The sequence below is a fragment of the Pteropus vampyrus genome, unplaced genomic scaffold (assembly GCF_000151845.1).
Source record: "Pteropus vampyrus isolate Shadow unplaced genomic scaffold, Pvam_2.0 Scaffold36, whole genome shotgun sequence".
Lineage (NCBI taxonomy): Eukaryota > Metazoa > Chordata > Mammalia > Chiroptera > Pteropodidae > Pteropus > Pteropus vampyrus.
Window position 1 is genome coordinate 1613711 of NW_011888817.1, and position 18535 is coordinate 1632245.

Sequence of the window (18535 nt, forward strand, 5' to 3'; positions counted from 1 at the left end):
GTCACTCATCACCCTTTAGTATTAACTGTCCTGCACTGAGAGCTCCTCTCAAGCTGAACGGACTCATCCCCAACTGCCAGGTAAATGATCACTCGTTGCCCCCTGGTGGCCACATAGGGGAAATGCTTGGGCTTCGCTGAACGGGATGGTGAAGTTGATCATTGAGCACCCACTGGGTTCCAGACACTGGGCTAGGTGTTTGATACCCACCAGCTCAATGAATGAATCCGCATGATAAACCCTTGGGAGAGGTACCATTGCTCCCATTTTACAAAAGGAGAAACCGCGGCTCAGAGGAGCTAGTAAGTTCTCTAAAGCCACCCAGCTAGTAGATGGTGCCAGGACTCAAACCAGGGTCTGCTTGATTCAAAGCCATGTTCTTCCCCCTGTGGAGAAGAGGACAGAGTGGAGGGAAGGGCAGTGCCATGGGGAGGAAGCCACGGCTGGTGGTCATGGAGCCCGGGGTTTGGCCTTGGGTGTGCCCCCCGGACCCAGCAGCTCTGACGGGCTGGGGTGGTGGTGGTGAACAGGCTTCCCCCTCCGGCTTGGTACCACTGAGATCCGCCTGGGATCGATCTGGGCAGGGTTCACGCAAAGCCAGGTCCAACGCTGGGTACAATAGCGATAAATAGAATTTATTTTGTACAACTGTTACCGACACACACACGGCCACAGGGGCTTCCAAAAATGGGTGTTGGGGCTGGAAGGCTCGCCCTTGGCGTGGCTCCTAAAAAGTGTGGACAGACACACACAAGGATGTGGACTCAGCGGCTGTGCCTGGCCGCCCCCTCTATGGGGGTGGGGGGCGGGGCAAAGGTGAAGCCTCTGTCTCTAGGCCAGCCAAGACCCCTTGGCCTGGGGTGACCAGAAACACGGGATGGCAGGGGTGAAGCTGGGTGCTGGCTGAGGAGCCAGGTAGGGTCCCCTTTCCCCCACAAGGGGGTCACTCGTCTGTCATGTGGAGGCAGTGGACAGGGCATCAGCAGATCCACGGTAGAGCTCGAGGGTCCAGGAGGGGCGACGGGCAGAGCCAGCTCCCTGCCCCTCAGTCCACCTGGGGCCCCAGGGACCCAAGCAGCAGGGTAGGGTGATGGGAGGCCCCTGGGAGGACATCCCCATTCTGGGGCAGGTACATGGAATCACAGTCTTCAGTGACCTCTGAAATAATCTTGTCCATTTGTAGCAGAGGTGTCCAGAGAGGTGTCCCAGAGTCACATGGCGGAACCCATCCTGGAAGCCAGGGCTCAAGACTGCCGGCCCAGTGCACACTCCACCTCATCTCACATCCCGCTGCCCGCAGGCTCTGTACACCCTAGTGTAGCTCAGTCTCCCCCTCCCAGAGGGGCACCAAGGCGTGACGGAGGGCCCAGGTGGGGGCAAGCCAGGCCTGGAGTCTTGCTTCAACTGATGACCCCCTGCATCAGCCCAGCCCCCAGCCTGGGGTGTGGGGGTGATGCCAGCAGCTTCCCCGATCCCGGGCCTGGATGGCTCCGCCCTGCAGAGACCACCCAGACAGTGGGTCGAGGGGAGGGTTGGGGAGACAGGGGGCAGCCCACAGGCTGGTGTTGACTTTGGGGGCAGAGGTCCTGTCTGCCTGGATTTGACACAGCATCTTCACCTTGTGCTTCTGCGACCTCGCCTGCAGGGTAAAGAGAGATGGAGAAACCACAAAGTAGGGACACGGAGACACCCTTGGGGTTCCAGGCTCTGGGTCTTTCCTTCCTACTGGGAATCCCCCAGACCCCTCTCTCCCAGTAATTCCAAGTCCCTTTCAGGCTCCCATGAAATCCTCCCAGCAACTCATGAGCAGAGGTGAGGCAGCATTTATTAGCCTCATTGCACAGATACGAAACTGAGGCCCAGAAAGGGGCCAACGATCTGCCCAAGTCACCCAGTATCTGAGTGGCAAAGGATTGGAACCCAGACGCATAGCTCTTAGCCCAGAGAGGAGAGAGAGGAACAGGGAGGAGCCGGCCCACGCCCCTGCCCACTGCCGCCCACTCCCACCCAACAAAAGCTGAGGGCTGGGTCTGACCTGCTCAGTCACCTTCCGAGGGGAGCCTGGCTAACAGCCCTGCACAGACAGAAATGGCGACGAGGCAGGGGACAGGACAGATGACGACATGGAGCAGGAGACACAGGTAAGCAGAAGTCACTGGCTGTGCCCACGCGGGGTGAGCCCAACCCTTCCTGGCCTAGGGGACACCTCTTGGTCTAGTCTCCACCCCTGGTCCCCTCCAGGGGCTGCGTGTACCAGCTGGGATGTGTGCTGCTCAGCCGCTTCCAGCTGGATCTTGATCTCTGGACAAGCAGGGTCCCCCGACTTGCCGGCGTCTGGATGGGGTGACCGCGAGGGGCCTGGGGAAGGGGGCAGGAGGGAGCCACCTCACTGGCTGCGGGGAGGCACCGGGGAGATGGGCATGGATGGGCAGTTGGCACTGGTGCTCCCCAACCCCGCCAAGTGCCTCCCTCACCCTAACTCCTGTCTTTACCTCCCCGTCATCCTCCACGACCTCTCCAGGAGCCGCCAGCGTTCCAAGCCACCCAATCACCTTAAGTTGGATAATGACCCACCTGCTGTCTCCTGCGTCACATCCCCACCACCTGGGGCATGAGAAGTGGACTCAGCCCTCTGTGCCCAGCCCTGTCCGCCTCCCACCGCCAGAGTGGCAGAGGTACCTGGCGAGCTGCCCCCACTCGTGGTACCTGGCGAGCTGCCCCCACTCGTGGTGCTGACACTGTCCTCCAGCCATGTGCTATAGATGAAGGAGTCCCGCTTGTGTGGTGTCCCAGAGGATGAGATGCTCTCCTGGGGATGGGCGGAGGACAGGAAGCGGGAGGTCAGCTTTTGTCCAGCGGCACAGGCTTGGCTCCCCTCCCCCTCCAAGCCTCCTCTGTCCCGTTTCAGTCTACGACCTCCCACCACTGCCCCCCTGCAGAGAGGAGGAGGGGGGCCCAGCCACGCCTGTGCCCGGGTGACCACAGGAGGACGGAGTGGGAACAGGCACACGCTATGTCCTCCTACTCATTCATTCAACAAACATTCACTGACGTTCTCCCGGGCAAAGCCACGAGACGTTGCATATGGCCCCTGACCTCAGGTGGCTCGAAGTCTAGGAGGCAAGACAGGCTGTGAAGAGACTATTATAATTCTAGACTCTACACCCCATTGGGCAGGGGTCTGCACGGCTCCGTGCCGTACCTGCCGCAGCTGGAACAGGACCTGGCTAGGAACAGGTGCCCACTAAACGTGTGTTGAATGAAGAATGACAAAAGGGGGCTAAGGGCAAAGCCCAGGGGTCTATGAGAGTATAAAGAAGGGTTCCGAATCTACCCTGGGACTAGAAAATCAGGGAAGGCTTTCAAGAGGAGGTGATGGGAGGCTAAGCCGAGAAGAATCAGTAGGAGTCAGACAGACAAAGGGGAAGCAGGAGGCAGGAGAGGGCTCCAGACAGAGAAAATGGTACATGCAAAGGCCCAGAGGTGGAGTAAGCCTGGTACCTTTGGGGGCAGCAAAGGAGTATAGAATGGCTGAAGCGGCAAGAGATGAGGCTGAGAATGGAGGGAGGGACTAGATCTTCAATGGTCTTAGAGGTTGGGCTCTCTGTGGGGGGCGCACTGGGGAACCATGGAAGGCTTCAGAGTAAGCGGGGGGTCATTCTGCGTTACTCCTTCAGGCTGGGTCCCTGATTACATCTCGACAACACCCAGGCTCCTACTTCTATCCAAAGCGTCTCCAGGGACCAAAGAGCCCCGCTTCCAGGCCAGCGCGGAGCACCCGCACCCCCCAGGCCTCTCACCAGGCCTGTGTCGTCCCCGTCCACACCCTCCGTCTCCTCCACCACGCTGGCGAAGCTGCTGGCGCTGGACGAGGAGCGGGAGAAGTCCTTCAGCACTTCTGCTCTCTGGGCTGCAGCCTCCGCTCTGCCACAGACAGCGTCCCGTCAGCCCGCACCCACGCAGGGTCCCTCCTGGGCCAAGACCCAGTCCCCTGCCCTCCCAGCCCAGGAAAGCCCGTCTGCATCCAGCCTAACACCTTGGGGGGTGCTTTATAGCTCTCTAGGCCTCTGAGCCTCCTCTCGCCACTGTCCTTCCTAAATGTGGATCTGATCATGTCCCTCCCCTGCTCAAAACCCTCTCGTGACTCTTCATCACCCCAGGTAAAGCCTAGCTTCCCCGGCTTGGTGTGCAACAACTATTAATAATACGACCATGTAGCGCACATTTGCTCTGTGCCAGGCACTGTTCTAAATGCCTTCACCTGAGTTATCTCATTGCTGTTGTTATTAGACGCATCTTACAGATGAGGGGACAGGGAGGCACTGAGGCAAACAGCCAAAGTCACCAGCCGTAGGTGGGAGAACAGGCAGGACTCAGGCCTTCCGGCTTCATGTCTGCCTGCTTAACCCTCTCATAGTTTTGTTCCATGCTCAGGCTCTTTGTGTCTCCTGCCTGGAGTCTCACTCTCTCCCTCAAATCCCCAAAAGCAAATTCATCTTTCAGAAGTCAGCCAAGGGCCCTCTACTCGGGAAGGCCCTCCTTGACTCTTCCTCCTATGCTAGGTGACCTCCCTGCTCTGCGTCCTGCAGGCCTGGTCTCTCGCCATTCCTGTTGCCTTTTCCTGCTTCTCTGTTCACCTGCCTGACTCCTGGGCTTAGTCCTCCCGACACCCCCAGAGCCAGCACAGAGGGGGCTCAGCCAACAAACGCTTGATGGAAGAGCAGCCCGCTTGCTGGCCCACCTGCTTCCATTCCTGTCCCTGCCCCCGCCTCTCCACGTGGGCCTAGCCCCTCGCTCGGCTCCAATGCACTACCCTCCCTTCTATCCTTCCAGTATGCCCCAGGGCCTTTGAACTGGCTATGCTTCTTATGGGGAATTTCTTCCCTCTACCGTGCCAGTCCTGCAGGGCTGACGCCTCGCTCAGGCCTCGATTCAAACCTCACCCCTTTGTGGATGCCATCCCTGAGCATCCATCCAAACAACGCCCCCCACCCCCAGGCATTCTTCATCACATCCCCACTTTGTTTTCCTACAACTATCATTATCTGGAAATAGCTTGTTAGGTTATACTACACTGCGCCGTCACTCCAGGAGGCAGGGGCCACGTATGCCCAGGTCACCACTGTATTCCAGGGCTTGGCGGCAGGTGTGTGTCAAAGGAGGACCTGAGAGAGTGCCCAGGCCTCCCCGATGCCCTGGTGTGGCAGTGGCAGTGCCAATGCCGTCGGCAGCCCCAGGCCCCGGCGGGATGGAAAAGATGAGCCCACCACCCCCGAGCTCCCGGCCCAGTGTGCTCGGAGTCCCAACCTGTTCTTGGTCGTGGGCATCTCTGGGGAGCTCTGAGTAGAAGAGTTTTCCGACTTGGGCTCCTGCGAGACGTGTCCGCTGTCTGGGGTCTTCTGGCCGGCCGGGGGACTCTCCCTGTGGGGCACATGGTAGCGGGGGGATTCAGCACCAGGCCTGGGCAGAATGAGGGCAGAATGAGGCCCAGGTGAAGATAAGAGGTCGTGGGCACTTCCTGCCTCGTACTCATACTATGTCCTCAGGGGCCAAGCCCAGGACAGTCCCTGCAGCTCCCTGGCCAGGCCTGCATGGGCGGTGTGGAGCACCTACGTAAGACAGGACACCCTCAAGTCCTCCTCTCCACGGAAGCAGGCATAACTGTCCCCCATTATGCATCAGGAAACTGAAGTCCAGAGATGAACAGCCAGGACGTGGCAAGGCCAAGACCCGAACCCAGGATTTGTGGGATTCTGGGCCATGAGGACGGTGCCCACCACCCTGCTTCACATGCACTGTAGCGCGCCCCACAGCACCCCCATGCTGGTGGTTATGTTCTTAGACTTGTTTTTCAGATTGGCACAGTGAGGCTCAGAGACGTATGGTGACTTTTCCAAGGTCACACAGCCCCCCGTGTTGGTAAAGACAGGATTCATGCTCAGGAACTATCCTCTGCTTCCCAGGGGCTGCCCTGCTGTTAACACAATTTGCTACCCATCCCTGCTCTCACAGACGCACCCCCAGACCCCCCACGAACCAGGCTAGAAATCCCAGCTCTGCTCCTCACCGCTGTGTGACTTAGGTAAGCCCCTGAGTGAGCCCTCTGACCTACAGCACCCTGATGTGCCAGGTGTGAGACCCAGGGAGCCAGCAGAACTGCTGAGTGGATGAAAACAGTTCGTGAGAGTTGATGAGCAAGCCCTGGTGCCTGGTGCACAGCAGGGACTTGATCGTACAGCTGTCGCTGTGGGGGACAGAGAGGCAGAAGGGTGGACACTCCCTCCCACCTGTTTTGCCTTGCTGCTGAACGGGGGTCAGGGAGGGAGTCAGAGGGGACACAGACCCAGCGCCGCCGCCCAGGTCCACCCACCTTTTCTCCTGCACCTCCTGTATGTTCTCGATGCCGATGGCGCTGCTGCGGCGTGAGCCGAAAGGGCCCGACTTCTTCCTCGTGGGGCTCTTCCCCGGGACAATCAGGGACTGCAGGGAGAGGCCCCAACTCAGTGCCCACCTGCCTGGGAGCCCTGGTGCCCCCCACACGCCACCGTGGGCCCTGCTGCCCCAGGCCCCGAAGCAGAGGCAACGAGCAAGAAAGAATGAAAGAAAACGTCCATCTCCAGAAGCAGCTGAGAGAGAGAGAAACGGCCCCGTGAGGGTGAGGGCCCCCCGCCCCGCCCGAGATCGCACGGCAGGGCTGGGCCCGAGGGGTCCCGGGCCACTCTGGGCTGAGATGGGGGAGGCCGAGTCCTCAGAATAGCTGCTCCCGCTCCGCCCTCCAGGGCTTCATGGGACTTGCAGCCTAAGGACAGTGGGGAGCGAGCCGTTAATAGTGACCCGAGCCCCAGCCCCAGGCAGCCCTGCCCTGCTGCAGAATCTCCATACTGGCTGCAGGAGGTTCTGAGCCAGCATCGCAGATGTCCCCCCCCCCTGTTTCCACATACACTAGGGTAGGATTCCCCAGGCACCAGAAACATGCCCCCAGCTTCTCTGGGGGGTCAGGAAGATGGGCCCCAGGGAGGGATGGAGGGGCAGGAACCCCCAGCCAGTTCATGGTGGGGAGAGGACTCAGGGCAGAGGAGAGGGATGATGCTTCATGCAGAACCGGCGATATTGGGGGACGTGCAGCTGGGCATAGGGTCTTTGGGTACCAGGTCCTGGCAGGGACCGGGCCAGGGTCCCAGGGGCCAGGGCAGGGCCAGAAGCCCCTGGCAGGGGGCACTGGCTCTGGCACGGGTACGAGGCCCCAAAGCGGGTGCTGAGTGCCATCGGAGCTGCTGGCACTCCGTCCTGCACACCCTGTCCTGGGGAAAGGGGGGCAACGTCCCCAATATGGCCTCCGTCCTGAGAGCGAGCAGAGAACAGCGCGTGCAGGCAGCCTCCAGAGCCGGTGCGCCCGCGGGTGACAACCTCTTCCACGGTTCCTATGCCTATGGCACTGCCCCGGCGTCCAAATCTACTCGAACTTTTCCCAGGAATAAGCAATGACTGGCAAGCAGCAAAGGACAGACAGACACAGAGAGAGTCAGAGAGAGTTAAAGATGGCGGGAAGGGGAGACACAGAGAGGTGAGATGGGGAGAGGAGGGCAAGACAGACAGACAGAGAGAAACGAAGAGAGTGGGGCAGGGTTTGGAAGAGAGAAAGACAAGGCCGAGGAAGGGAAGGAGAGAAGAGGTGGGAGGAGGGACAGAGAGGACGGAAGACAGAGAGATTGACAAAGAGATGGTTACACAGAGACAGGGGCGCGAGTGAGGGCGCGCGCGAGGGGCGCAGCGTGAAATGCAGACCGACAGACACAGTGACGGGCCCGGGGGATGAGGCACACGCAGAAATAGGAAGGGAAGGGGAGGAAAAAAGGAAGAAGCAAAGGAGAGAAGAGCGGGAAGGAAGAGGAGGAGAGCGAGTGAAAACAGGTGCCGGAGGAAAGAATATGTATGTGTAAGAAGGTGGAGAGAGGCCAAGGGGATGAGAAGAGGGGGCAGAGAAGGAGAAGGGAAAACAAGGAAAGAGGAGAGAGTAAAGGGGAAAGGAAGCAATGTGAAAAGGGGAGCATTGTGCAAAAACAAAACAGAAATGGGTCTGGTTACTGCCAAGGTGGGTGCTGCTGGCCTGGCCCGGTCCCAGGGGCCCTCCACAGCCACCCACAGGAGGCTGGGCCACTCCAGGCAAGGAAGGGAGTGGCTTGTAAATCTGGGTTGTGGGGGAGGGTGGGCCTGCTTCTGCAAGGACAGTGGTCTTGGTGACTGCTGGACAGCAAAGGACCTGCCTTCCTTCCCTGGCCAGGCCAGATCATGGGGCAGAAACTGGGGGTCGGGGGGGCGGGTATCCCTCCTGCCACAAGTGACACAGCCTCACAGCACTGAGCACAGGGCTTGGCATGCAGCAGTCAATAAATGATTGATGGAGGAGGGGATAAGGAAGAAGGATGGATGGGGAGGCGGGAACAGAGCATTGGGTGCAGTGCCTGAGGCGGCCACTAGGTGGCAGAAAGCATAGAGACCCACAATTCAAGGCCATGTCCACCCAGTGTGACCACACACCTTCTGTGTATTAGTAGCAGAATCCCACAGAGCCTGGCATACAGTTAGTAATCACACAGTAGGTGCACACTCAGGAGATGCTCACACAGAAGCCCAATTCCTGACACATAACAGGCAGTCACAATCACAGAGGCCCTGGCACACAGTAGGTGCTCACATAACAGCCTAGGGCCTGACACACAGAGGTAGATGTTCACAGTATATGCTCACGCAACAGCTCATTTCCTGACAGAATGAGTATTCACGGATATCCAGGCTTAGCACACATCATGCACTCATTCAGCAGTCAATTTCCTGGCATATAGAAGGTTCTCACACAGCAGCCCAGGGCTAGGCACACAGTAAGTGCTTGCAGAGTTTAGGCCCACACAGCAGCCCAGAACCTGACATACAGCAGGTGCTCACAAAAACTCAGGGCCAGGCCCACAGTAGATGCTCACAGAGTACATGTCCATACAACAACCCAGGTCCTGACACACAGTAGGTCCCCATCAGCATCTCAGAGCCAGGCACACAGCAGGTATTCACACAGAAATCCAGGTCCTGAAACACAGTGCATGCCCACAGCCTGACACACAGTAGGTGCTCCCAGAAACTAAAGGCTTGACAGTAGGTGCCCACACAGCAGCCCAGTTCCCAGCACACGATAGACAGTAGATGCTCAGTAAGGAATGTGATACAGAGGCTGCCCCAGAGCTGCCCCACAGGAAGTCACACCTGAATAAGGGGCCAGGAACTGGGGAGGGGAGAGGAGCTGGGAAGGAGGCTGCAGGCTCTCAGCATTCTAGTGTCATGGCCTGGGCACATGACCCCCATGGGGAGCAGTGGCTAGACTGAGTCTAGAGCCCAGGATGGGCGACCCTTAGACGGCATGGCAATGGGGGCAGGTGGGGCCAGGCCTCGCAGGCAGGGGAGAGCTGAGGGCCCCTGGGGGAGGGCACTCACTATTCCAGCCGCCTTGGCCAGGTCAGGGTTGTTGGGTGTAAAGCTCCCGCTGTGGCTAGTGGACACGGTGTTGGGCTTCTTGTTGCTTAGTCCCATGGCATCCATGGACTGGCTGCGGCTCCGGATGACCCTCTGCGAAGGTGGGGGTGGGGTAGAGGAGGCACAGGCTTCATGAGCCCCTCACCTCGGGGAAACCTAGGAGCTCAGGCATCTGGTCACTTTCCACCCATGCCACTCTGCGTGTCCATTCCCGTGAGGCCACACGAGAGTCAGGTCCACATGGTGCCAAGGGTAGTTTGGGCCTTGGCTCTGCCACCAACTTGCTGGGTGACCTTGGGCAAGCCACTTCACCCCTCTGAGGCCCTGAGCCTCTCGTGCGATTGTTGTGAGGAACGCACAAAATCCTGGGTCATGGCCAAAAGTGTGCACAGAGAGCCCTCAGAAACTTCAGTTTCTTCCTTTTAGGAAGGCTTCTTAAAGCTTTTTTCTTCTTTTTCTTCCCTCCCTCCCTTGCTTTTTTCCGCCAGTCTATGCTGAATGCTTACTAGGGGCCAGCTACTGTACATTAGCTCTCTCATTGATTTCGCCCTGTGAGGTAGACCACGCCCATCTTACACACGCGGAAGCAGAGGTGAGTCTGGAACCCACACGCCAAACCCAAACCCTTAGCTGTGGGCTCTGCTGCCTCTGCGAAATTCTGTGACCTAATTAATCCAGGTCCGCCGTCCAGTACCCACCAGATGTGGGATCACTGAAGCCCCCCCTCAGAAGACACCCCAGACCCACGCTCGCCCCACCCATTCCTGTCTCCTCAGGCCTCTTTCTCAAAGACGGTCTGTTGGCCTCAGTCCAGGGCAGGCCTGAGCAGCTGGGCTAATCCCCTTATGTGAACCCACAGCTCCAGCTTTGTGGTTTGCCCAGGGTGAGGGTGGAGACCAACCAGCCTGGCTGGGCCCCTGGAGGATGGGCAGTCCTCCTCTTGTGGGTAAAGGACACAGTGGCAAAGAAGCTACTGCCTAGGGACCTGCCAGCCTGGGGGAGTCCAGGCCCTACCTGAGGAAAAAAGAATCTGCTTTACAAATAAGTCCCAGCAATGACATAAGTTGCCATTACCCTGACAGATAAACTGAGGCTCAGAGAACGATCAAGCTGGTAAGTGACAGAGCTGGGATTTGAGCCCAGGGCGTCTCTACTGTTAACACTGAGTGAAACCAGAGACAGCCAGGGTGGGTCAAACTGGCTGAAGGTCACACAGGCCAGGTCTCACACCTATGGCCACTTGGTTCACACACCCCTTCCAGGACCTGTTTCTTTACCTCCATCAGGACAGAGGCCTCCTCCTCTCTTCTTCACCTGCTGACCTGGCAGCCACCACCCTCGGTACCAGAGGCACCTCGTTGCCACTCAGAGGGTTCCAACCTTCAGCAGAACTTCCAGGCAGACTCCGCCCCCAAGCCTAGGCCCCGCCTCCAACCATTAACTCCTCCCCAGCCAGAGCCCCACCTTACACTCCCAACTGCAAGCTCTACCCCCAGGTACAGACCACACCTCCAAGTACAGCCCACCATAAAGCCTAGGTCAACCCCTGAGCCACGCCCCCACCCAACTCCACCCCCAGTGTGAGCCCGCCCCTAGCCACGCCCCCACGCCCTGTTCATAACCCCATCCCAACTCTGCTCCAGCCAGGTCCTTGCCCCTCTGCACCCAGGTGGACCCGACCCTTCACCTTGAAAGACTCAAAGAAGCCGCCGCCACCGCTGCCATTCTCCATCTTGTCCTCGTCGCCGCCCAGGCCCATCATAGACTGACTGTGGATGTGTAGCTCCTCATAGAGCGTCTCCAGAAGGGCGGCCCGTGTCCGCTCCTGTGGGCCCGGGACAGGCCGTCAGGGGAGACCCCAGTGATCAGCCCTTCGTCCCACAATTCCAATCCCCGCCACCTTCTCTGAGTAAGTGGGGAGTGGGCCTGGGCCCCAGAAACCTGCGCGGGCTTCCCTCAAGCCCCTCCAGGATCTTGCTTCATGTCCCCCATCCCCCCACCCCCGTTTTCCCCTCGCCCACGGAGGCCTCTGTGCCAGCCCCTCCCGGGCATCCCTCACACATCCCTAGAAATGCCTTCCGTTCTCTCCCTTGACTCTAGCCCTACTCCTCCGTAAATCGCTACTTCCCCAAGCAGCCCTCCCTAAAGCCAAGGTCTGAACAAGGCCTTTTCTCTCCCCTAGGGGCGGGGCCGAAATTCTAAGTTGGGGGGAGGGGCTCAGCCCCAACAGCCCATCCTCACCTCCAGTTTGGCAAACTTCTCTGCCTTGTAGCAGGCGTATTCAGCATTGATCAGCTTTGTCAGCAAAAATTCCTGGAACTCGGGCCCCTGGGAGCGCCCAGTGTGGAGGAGAGGAGAAAGGGGGTTCAGGCAAACACAAAGACAAGGGGCTGGGCCCAGTGTGTCAGGGGCCATGGGCTGCCCTCTGCACTCCCAGGGCACCTCCTTGGGGCTCAGCTCCCCAGCCCAGGCAACCATGAGGGCCCCTGTGCCCTTTATGGGTGCCCTCCACTCTGGAGAGCAAACGCCACAGATGTAAGAGGCTGAGTCGGGGTTTCCTACTTCCTCAGCCTGGGGGTGCTGAAGCCAAGCCTCCACATGTGGCTTCTGAGAGGTGAGAGAGAAGTGTGCCCCCCTAACATTTAGTGGAAGGAAGACTGTAATTGTCAAAAAGATAATAGAAATGAGGGACATCCGCAAGAGCCTGCTAGGAAAAGTATAAAACAATGAGTTTATTCTGTGACTTTGTAAATAAAGGTCACAGTTTTTATCAAGATGAAGAGAAAAGCCAGGCCCCAGGTGCAGTTAGGAAAGCCCAGCTGCCCTGGCACACAGTGGGGCTTCAGGACCTCATATGGCAAACTGTGTGCCCCTCCTCAGCCCCCACCTACTTAGTCCTGCCCCTCACCTTCCTGAACACAGCGGGGTCCGGAAGCGGGGGCCCGAAGAAGGGCACGTCATCTCTGGCGGTGACGGAGACCTGGAAGGAAGAGCAGTCCCCGTGGAGACCTCATACCAGCCAGACACCCCTAATTCACCTCTCTGTCCTGCCCCATGCTGGGCACAGGGCCTGCCCCTTGGTCGAGGAGGTTCGGTGACTACGGATTGGGTGACTGACCCCCAGGATTTTAGCTCCTCCACCCTTGGCCCTGAATTGGAGTGGTGGGAAGGGGGTGTAGGATCTCAGAAGTCATCAGGGATGGTTAATGAGGAGGAGGTGGCTAACTTTGGGGCATAGAGAGGGCAGGATAAGAATCCATCGTTGGAGTGAGAAGGAGTTTAGGGTGCTCAGGGCAGGCCCCCTACAGTTGGGGAAGCTGAGGCTCGAAGAGGCCTCATAGTGAGTGAGGTGGGGCTAGGCCCTGGGAAGCTCTGAGATCACCCACCTTGTAGAGGGGGCCGTCAGGGCCCCCACCCTCGGCCTGCACCACCACGTAAGCGTGCAGGAAGTTGGAGGCAATCATGTCGGGTACAAAGGGCGTGTTCTCGTCCTGGAAAACCACGGCGACGATGTCGTTCCCGATGTGTCGCTTTCGCTGCAACTGAGCACAGGGCCACAGGCCTTCACGACTTGGCCAGAGAGGGGCTGCTGGAGGCAGGGGAGGGGGCCGCAAGGATGTGGGAGGGTCTGGGGTAGGCAGAGGGCATGTCTAAGGCTTTGCTTCCCCCCAAAAAAATGTGGTGAGAAACTTGTCTTTAAATTATTTTCATTTTCTTGGAATCCTGTGACAGATGAGGAAACCGAGGCCAAGAGAGGAGTGACTTGCAAGGCCCTACAGTGAGTGAGGGGACTCGAACCCAGGGCTCCTGGTTCCCAGGCCCTACCTCTCAGCCTTTCTCCTGTCTAAATACCCAGAACGTATATTCATGTTGCCAAAATGAACAGAGAAACTTATTAGAGGAAAATAAAATGACTCTAAAAAGTAAGGAACAAATATTTCTATTTTTCTCACATTACTGTTTTACCCCGCCAGGGTGGGGGTATGGGGTAAGGGAGACAGTCCTGCAGGAAGCTTAGGACAAGGTCACAAATTTCTGAGTTCAGCTCCCAGAACGTGTCCTACACTTCCTCACATCCAGGCCTTTGCAGAAGCCGGTCTCTCTACCTGGAACACTCCCCCCATTTCTCCCAGCCCCTTCGCAGCCTAAAAGGCACTTTATTGTGAAAGCTTTTCCTGACTCCCACTTCTGCCAAGTCCAAGTCCCCCCCCATGTGACCCCACAATGCCCTTCACTCCTTGTAAAAATGCTAATATTTGTTGAGTTCTCGCTAGTACCAGAGACTCTTCTAGCCACTGTATGTACATCCCTCATTTATGCTCACCTCTGAGGTAGGTGCCATTATTACCCCCATTTCACAGATGTGGAAACCGAGGCTTTCACAGCCTTGTAACGGCTGGTCTCCCCCACCCCAACTAGAGCCCACAAGTGGGAGGACTGGATCACTTCCATTTTCTATATCCAAGGGCCCACTGAGCCTGGCGTGGTGGACACCGGACAGGTAGAGGGGACAGGAGGATGGGTAGAAGCAGGTGGGTGGGTGCCCGGGCTACCTGCTGGGTGTCCCCTTCCGTGTAGGGCAGCTTGGTGGACACGTGAAACATGATCTCCTTGTTGCGGAAGTTGCAGTACACAGACTCGGTCCCCGTCTGCCCGTGGGTCACGTCCAGGCCTCCTCGGAACCTGCCCCAGACCCCCCAGGCCACGGCTCAGTCTCCAGCCCCGGCCAGGCCTCCATGGGGCCAGGACAGGGGCTCCCCCGCTGCCCAAGGATGTGGGTCACACTGTATACTCTGCTTATCCCACCCTAACGCTCACCCCTTAAAGTCCTGCAGTTTGACCTTCTGGCCAAGAAATTCGAGGAACTCCACGAAGGCAGGGCTTTCCTCATTGGTGCTGAAGAGTTCCTCCTCAGAGGTCTGGGGACACACAGAGGGCGTAGGTCATGGAACTGGAGCTCCTGAGCTGCTCGTCCTCCCCCCCGCCCCGCACCCGCTAGAAAAGGCTGGAAGGAGGACCCCTGGCAGCCCCTGAGCTCCTGGGAAACTGAGTCCCCTGGGGAAGTCCCAGATACCCTGTCAGGTGGGTGGGGGTGCAGGGAGGAGGAGGTGAGCACACCTGCCCAAGCTTCTGATAAATGACTCCAAACTTGAAGTTATTGCTGATAACATGCTCGTCAAAGGTGACGATGAGCCGGGAAGCCTGGAGGTAGAGGACCAGGGGTGAAACGGACTGCTTTTTCCAGTTGTCGTTTATTGCTCTTGTTATGTGCCAAGCGCTATGCCTGGCACTCCATGTGCATCATCTCATTTAATCCTCAGAACAAGCCTGCGACGGAGACACTCCTACTGTCCACGTTTTATAGATGAAGAAACCAAGGTTCGGAGCTTATGTCACTTGACTAAGGTCAACAGCTTGCAAGTGGCCGAGCTGGGACTTGAACTCAGGTCTGTTAAATTCCAAAGCTCAGCACTGCTCCTGAGTTTTGCCCATGAGCCCCTGCTCCATCTCCACTCCGTGACACCCAGCTCCCTCCTCGGCTCCTCAGTAAACTCACCTCAGCATTCTGCAACAGGCCAAGTCCCACCAATTTGCTGTGGGACCTTGAGCAAGGTCCCCTCCTCACCTTGTGCCTTGCTTTCCTCTTCTGTAACAGAGATGGGATCTAATTTCCGAGGCCCCTTCCCTTGTGGACCTTTCCTGGACCACACCACCCCTCAGGGACTGCATCTTGCTCTAGAATTCAGTCAGAACTACAAGGGTTTATATGTCTTTCAAGGCCCACCTCTTTCAGGAAGCCTCCCTGGCTCGTTAAAGACTAAAGTCTCTACCACTTTTCCCACATGTGACAGAGCTACAAACACAGCACTCAGCACCAGAGCTGGAAAGGCAGCTGCTCTCTGTGGGGCAGCATTTGTGGAGGTGCCTGTGTTATTCTCTCTCACCAGATCCCCTCTGGGGTCAGAAGGCAAGGCCAGTGGAGTTTCCTGGCCCAGGAGTACAGATTGCCCTTGGGAGGGTTCCCAAATGACACTAAGAGTTTTCAGAGGTAAGTAAAGCGTTTCTCCAATGCAGACAAAACTAGGTTTAAATGCAGGCCATGATTATCTGCTATGCATCCCTGGGTAAGATACAGAAACTTTCTGGGCCTCTGGTTTCTCTTCTGCAAACTGTAGACTTTTGCAGGATTGTTGTGAGGATTAAATGAGAGAACTTAGGAAAAATACTCTGCACACAGCAGCGCCCAATAAATGTTCGATCCCCTAGTTACCTACCCACCCCCAGCGAGCAGGGCCCAGATCCAGCCATACCTTGGGGTAGAGCACAGGATAGAATCGATCCACATTCACATCTTCACATACCAGCTGCAGGAGGAGATAAGGGGGCATCTAAGGGTAGGGCTGGGAGGAGGGGTGGGGCCTCTGGGCCTCCCAGGCCAAGGTCTGCAGGACAGCAGCAGAAAGGAGAGGGCACAACCAAGGCTGACGCAGGACTGTGGGCTCACTCTTGCTCAGAATGGGGTACAGAGAACTGAAGTACCAAAGGTACTCTAAAGAGGTCCAAAAGCACACAGATAGGGGACAGGGCACCAGAACACATGAGAGTGTGGATATCATGGGAACACATGAGAGGCAGGACCTCAGAGACAGGGCTGCAGCATGCAGGGCCAGGACCTGGAGCTACAGACGCAAGTGTGCTAAGGCCGAAGCTGCAGCCTGGCCGTGTGCCCACCTGGGGTGCCCAAGGGGGCCCAGCATGAAGGAGCAGAGGCCTCACCTTTGCCATCTGGACCACGTTGGGGAACTCGGTGAGGCAGGAGATGGGGATGACATCATGGTACGTCCGGCACTTGGTCCTGGGAAGAAAAAGTCAACGGTGAGGGGCTAGGCAGTGGGAAAGGGAGACGGGAGCCCCTCCACACAAAGTAAGACCCCAGGGAGGACCAGCGGTGATGACAGGGGCCAAGCCTGGCTCAGGCTCTAACGCGTTGTGCAACCTCAGGCAAATCCCTGCCCCTCTCTGGGCCTCGATGAGAAGAGTGGGTAAAATGAGGTGGGTTCTCAGATTATAAGACCTCAGCCCAACCTGCTATCCCAGGGTCCATCACCCCACCCTCACCTGAGCAGCAGCCGTAGGTGCTCCTGGTCCCCGATGACATCATACTTGAGTGAGAAGACAAGGTGGCCCAGGGCAGTGTCCAGTGAGTAGTAATTGAAATGCTCCTGTGGGAGGTGGGCCAAGGTAGTGGGTGAGACTGAGTTTGTGGCTTCTGGAACCAGACCAGAAAGCCAACTCATTCCCAGATGGGGGTCCCTCACCAAGCAGAAGGTGTCATAGCTAATAGCAGACTCTGCACCAGGCAGACCTACATTCAAATCCCACTGGGATATGCCAGCCGAGTAGCCTGAGAAGGTCACTTCACCTCTCTGTGCCTCAGTTTCCTAGTCTATAAAACAGAAGCGAGGTCACTTACTTTGTGGGATGGTGGCAGGGACTGAAGGGGATAAAGTGCCTGGCACAGAGTAGGTATTCAATGAATGTTTATAGAAACCTGGGCTCTCTGTGTCCTCGTCAAAGTCAGGATCACATTCGGATCTCCATACTTGTCTCCTAGCGCTGCCCTACTCAGGGCTGGGCACACAGTAGGGACTCAATAAAAATATGCCAACTGATTGCTCAACCTTTGGCTTCTGAAGCCAGGGCCCGTGAGAAACAGGAAGTGAAACATGTCATGAACACACTGGGTGGCTGACCGGGCAGGTTCCCACCCTCCTACCTCACTGGGAGAAGCCGTAGGGTGGGAAGGAATACCTCAGAGGACGCAAGAGGAAACTGAGGCAGGGAACCCTAGAAGGAGCCCAGGGCTGGCACCTCTAGGCAGGAAAGCCCCAAAGCCAAGGGCCATGAGTGCTAGGAGAGTACACCCCAGCCTGGCCCTGGGCTCCCCCTGCCAGCGCCGGCCCTGGGAGTGGAGCTGGCTCCGCAGCCACACCCGCCCCAGGAGTCATCCTGGAAGTCCTGTTTAAACATGAACACCTGTGCTCAGAGAGCAGACGAAAGAGGCAGAGGCCAGGGGATGTGCCCCCACAAATCTGTAGCTCAGGGACGGTCTGAGGGCACCCCCTCTGCGCTGCCTGGGCACAGAGTGACAGAAACCCCCAAATGCGTGGCACCATCTGTAGAGAGGGAATGGCAGGCACCTGGCAAGGAGAGCTGCACTAAAGTCTTCAGGGTGGGCAGTTTCCCAGGACTCCCCTGGCCAGGCCCAGAGGAGTCCAAGGAACAGTAGGAGAGTGGGCTCAGGGTCCCAGGGAGTCAATACTAAAGTCACTCTAACCTCCTCCCTTTGCCTGAACAGGCCTCGGTGCTTCCCACGTCACCCCATGTCACCCCACGTCACCCTACCTGGAGTCGAGAGATGGCCCTGGCTCTGTGCCAGCTCATGGGGCCCCTCCTCTCTGTGCTGCCAACCTGACCCTGGTCATCATGCCTCTTCTGACCCCCCCAACCTATACCTCTTTGGGTCCTTCTGTGGTCAAGGTGCCACCTTCATTCTGTCACTCATCACTCCTCAGCAAACTTTTCTGAGTGTCAACTATGTGCCAGGCCCACACAGTCCCCCACATCGCACACTGGACAGTGGGTGCCGGGATGCAGGTCTCTCTCCACCCACAGGGCTCAGCCTAGAGGTAGAATCTAATGCCCTGTTCTGGGTTTGTTCCCAAGCAATGGCTCCTGAACCTGGGCCTGCTGGTTTAGTCTCAGTAACAATGTATTCCACCCCTTTCCCCTTTCAGCCTTAGCACCAATACCTTCCAGGGTCAGGCCAATGCCTTGGGCTCAGACTGAGGTCATATAGTTCCCCAATTCCCAACACACCTTCCCAATACACATGCGCACACACCTAGGAACATGACTCTTCCCATGGCATGTCTTTTTAAAAATATATTTGACATCTGACATTGTATAAACTTAAGGTGTACAAAGGTTACTTTGATACGTTCATATATTG

The 18535-nt window shown here is 57.5% G+C and overlaps 1 protein-coding gene across 3 annotated transcripts in view; it reads right to left on the bottom strand.

Moving 5' to 3' along the window:
- Nucleotides 1-614: 614 nt before the first annotated feature.
- The window catches only part of RAP1GAP (RAP1 GTPase activating protein), a 48865-nt gene continuing 30944 nt past the window's right edge, over nt 615-18535 (bottom strand). For 2 of the 3 annotated variants that reach the window (XM_023529135.1, XM_011357524.2), the window contains 19 exons: nt 16642-16745; nt 16300-16378; nt 15834-15887; nt 14641-14724; nt 14341-14441; nt 14076-14205; nt 12909-13064; nt 12431-12502; nt 11764-11850; nt 11210-11347; nt 9484-9615; nt 7408-7485; nt 6371-6480; nt 5308-5421; nt 3801-3924; nt 2707-2809; nt 2255-2358; nt 2036-2074; nt 617-1639 (listed from right to left, as the gene is read on the bottom strand). In XM_023529135.1, coding sequence (XP_023384903.1) covers nt 2066-2074; nt 2255-2358; nt 2707-2809; nt 3801-3924; nt 5308-5421; nt 6371-6480; nt 7408-7485; nt 9484-9615; nt 11210-11347; nt 11764-11850; nt 12431-12502; nt 12909-13064; nt 14076-14205; nt 14341-14441; nt 14641-14724; nt 15834-15887; nt 16300-16378; nt 16642-16745 — 1779 coding nt within the window. In that variant the 3' untranslated portion in view covers nt 617-1639; nt 2036-2065. Of the gene's footprint in view, nt 1640-2035; nt 2075-2254; nt 2359-2706; nt 2810-3800; nt 3925-5307; nt 5422-6370; nt 6481-7407; nt 7486-9483; nt 9616-11209; nt 11348-11763; nt 11851-12430; nt 12503-12908; nt 13065-14075; nt 14206-14340; nt 14442-14640; nt 14725-15833; nt 15888-16299; nt 16379-16641; nt 16746-18535 lie in introns of all 3 variants that reach the window. The other variant, XM_011357522.2, reaches the window with a different exon arrangement.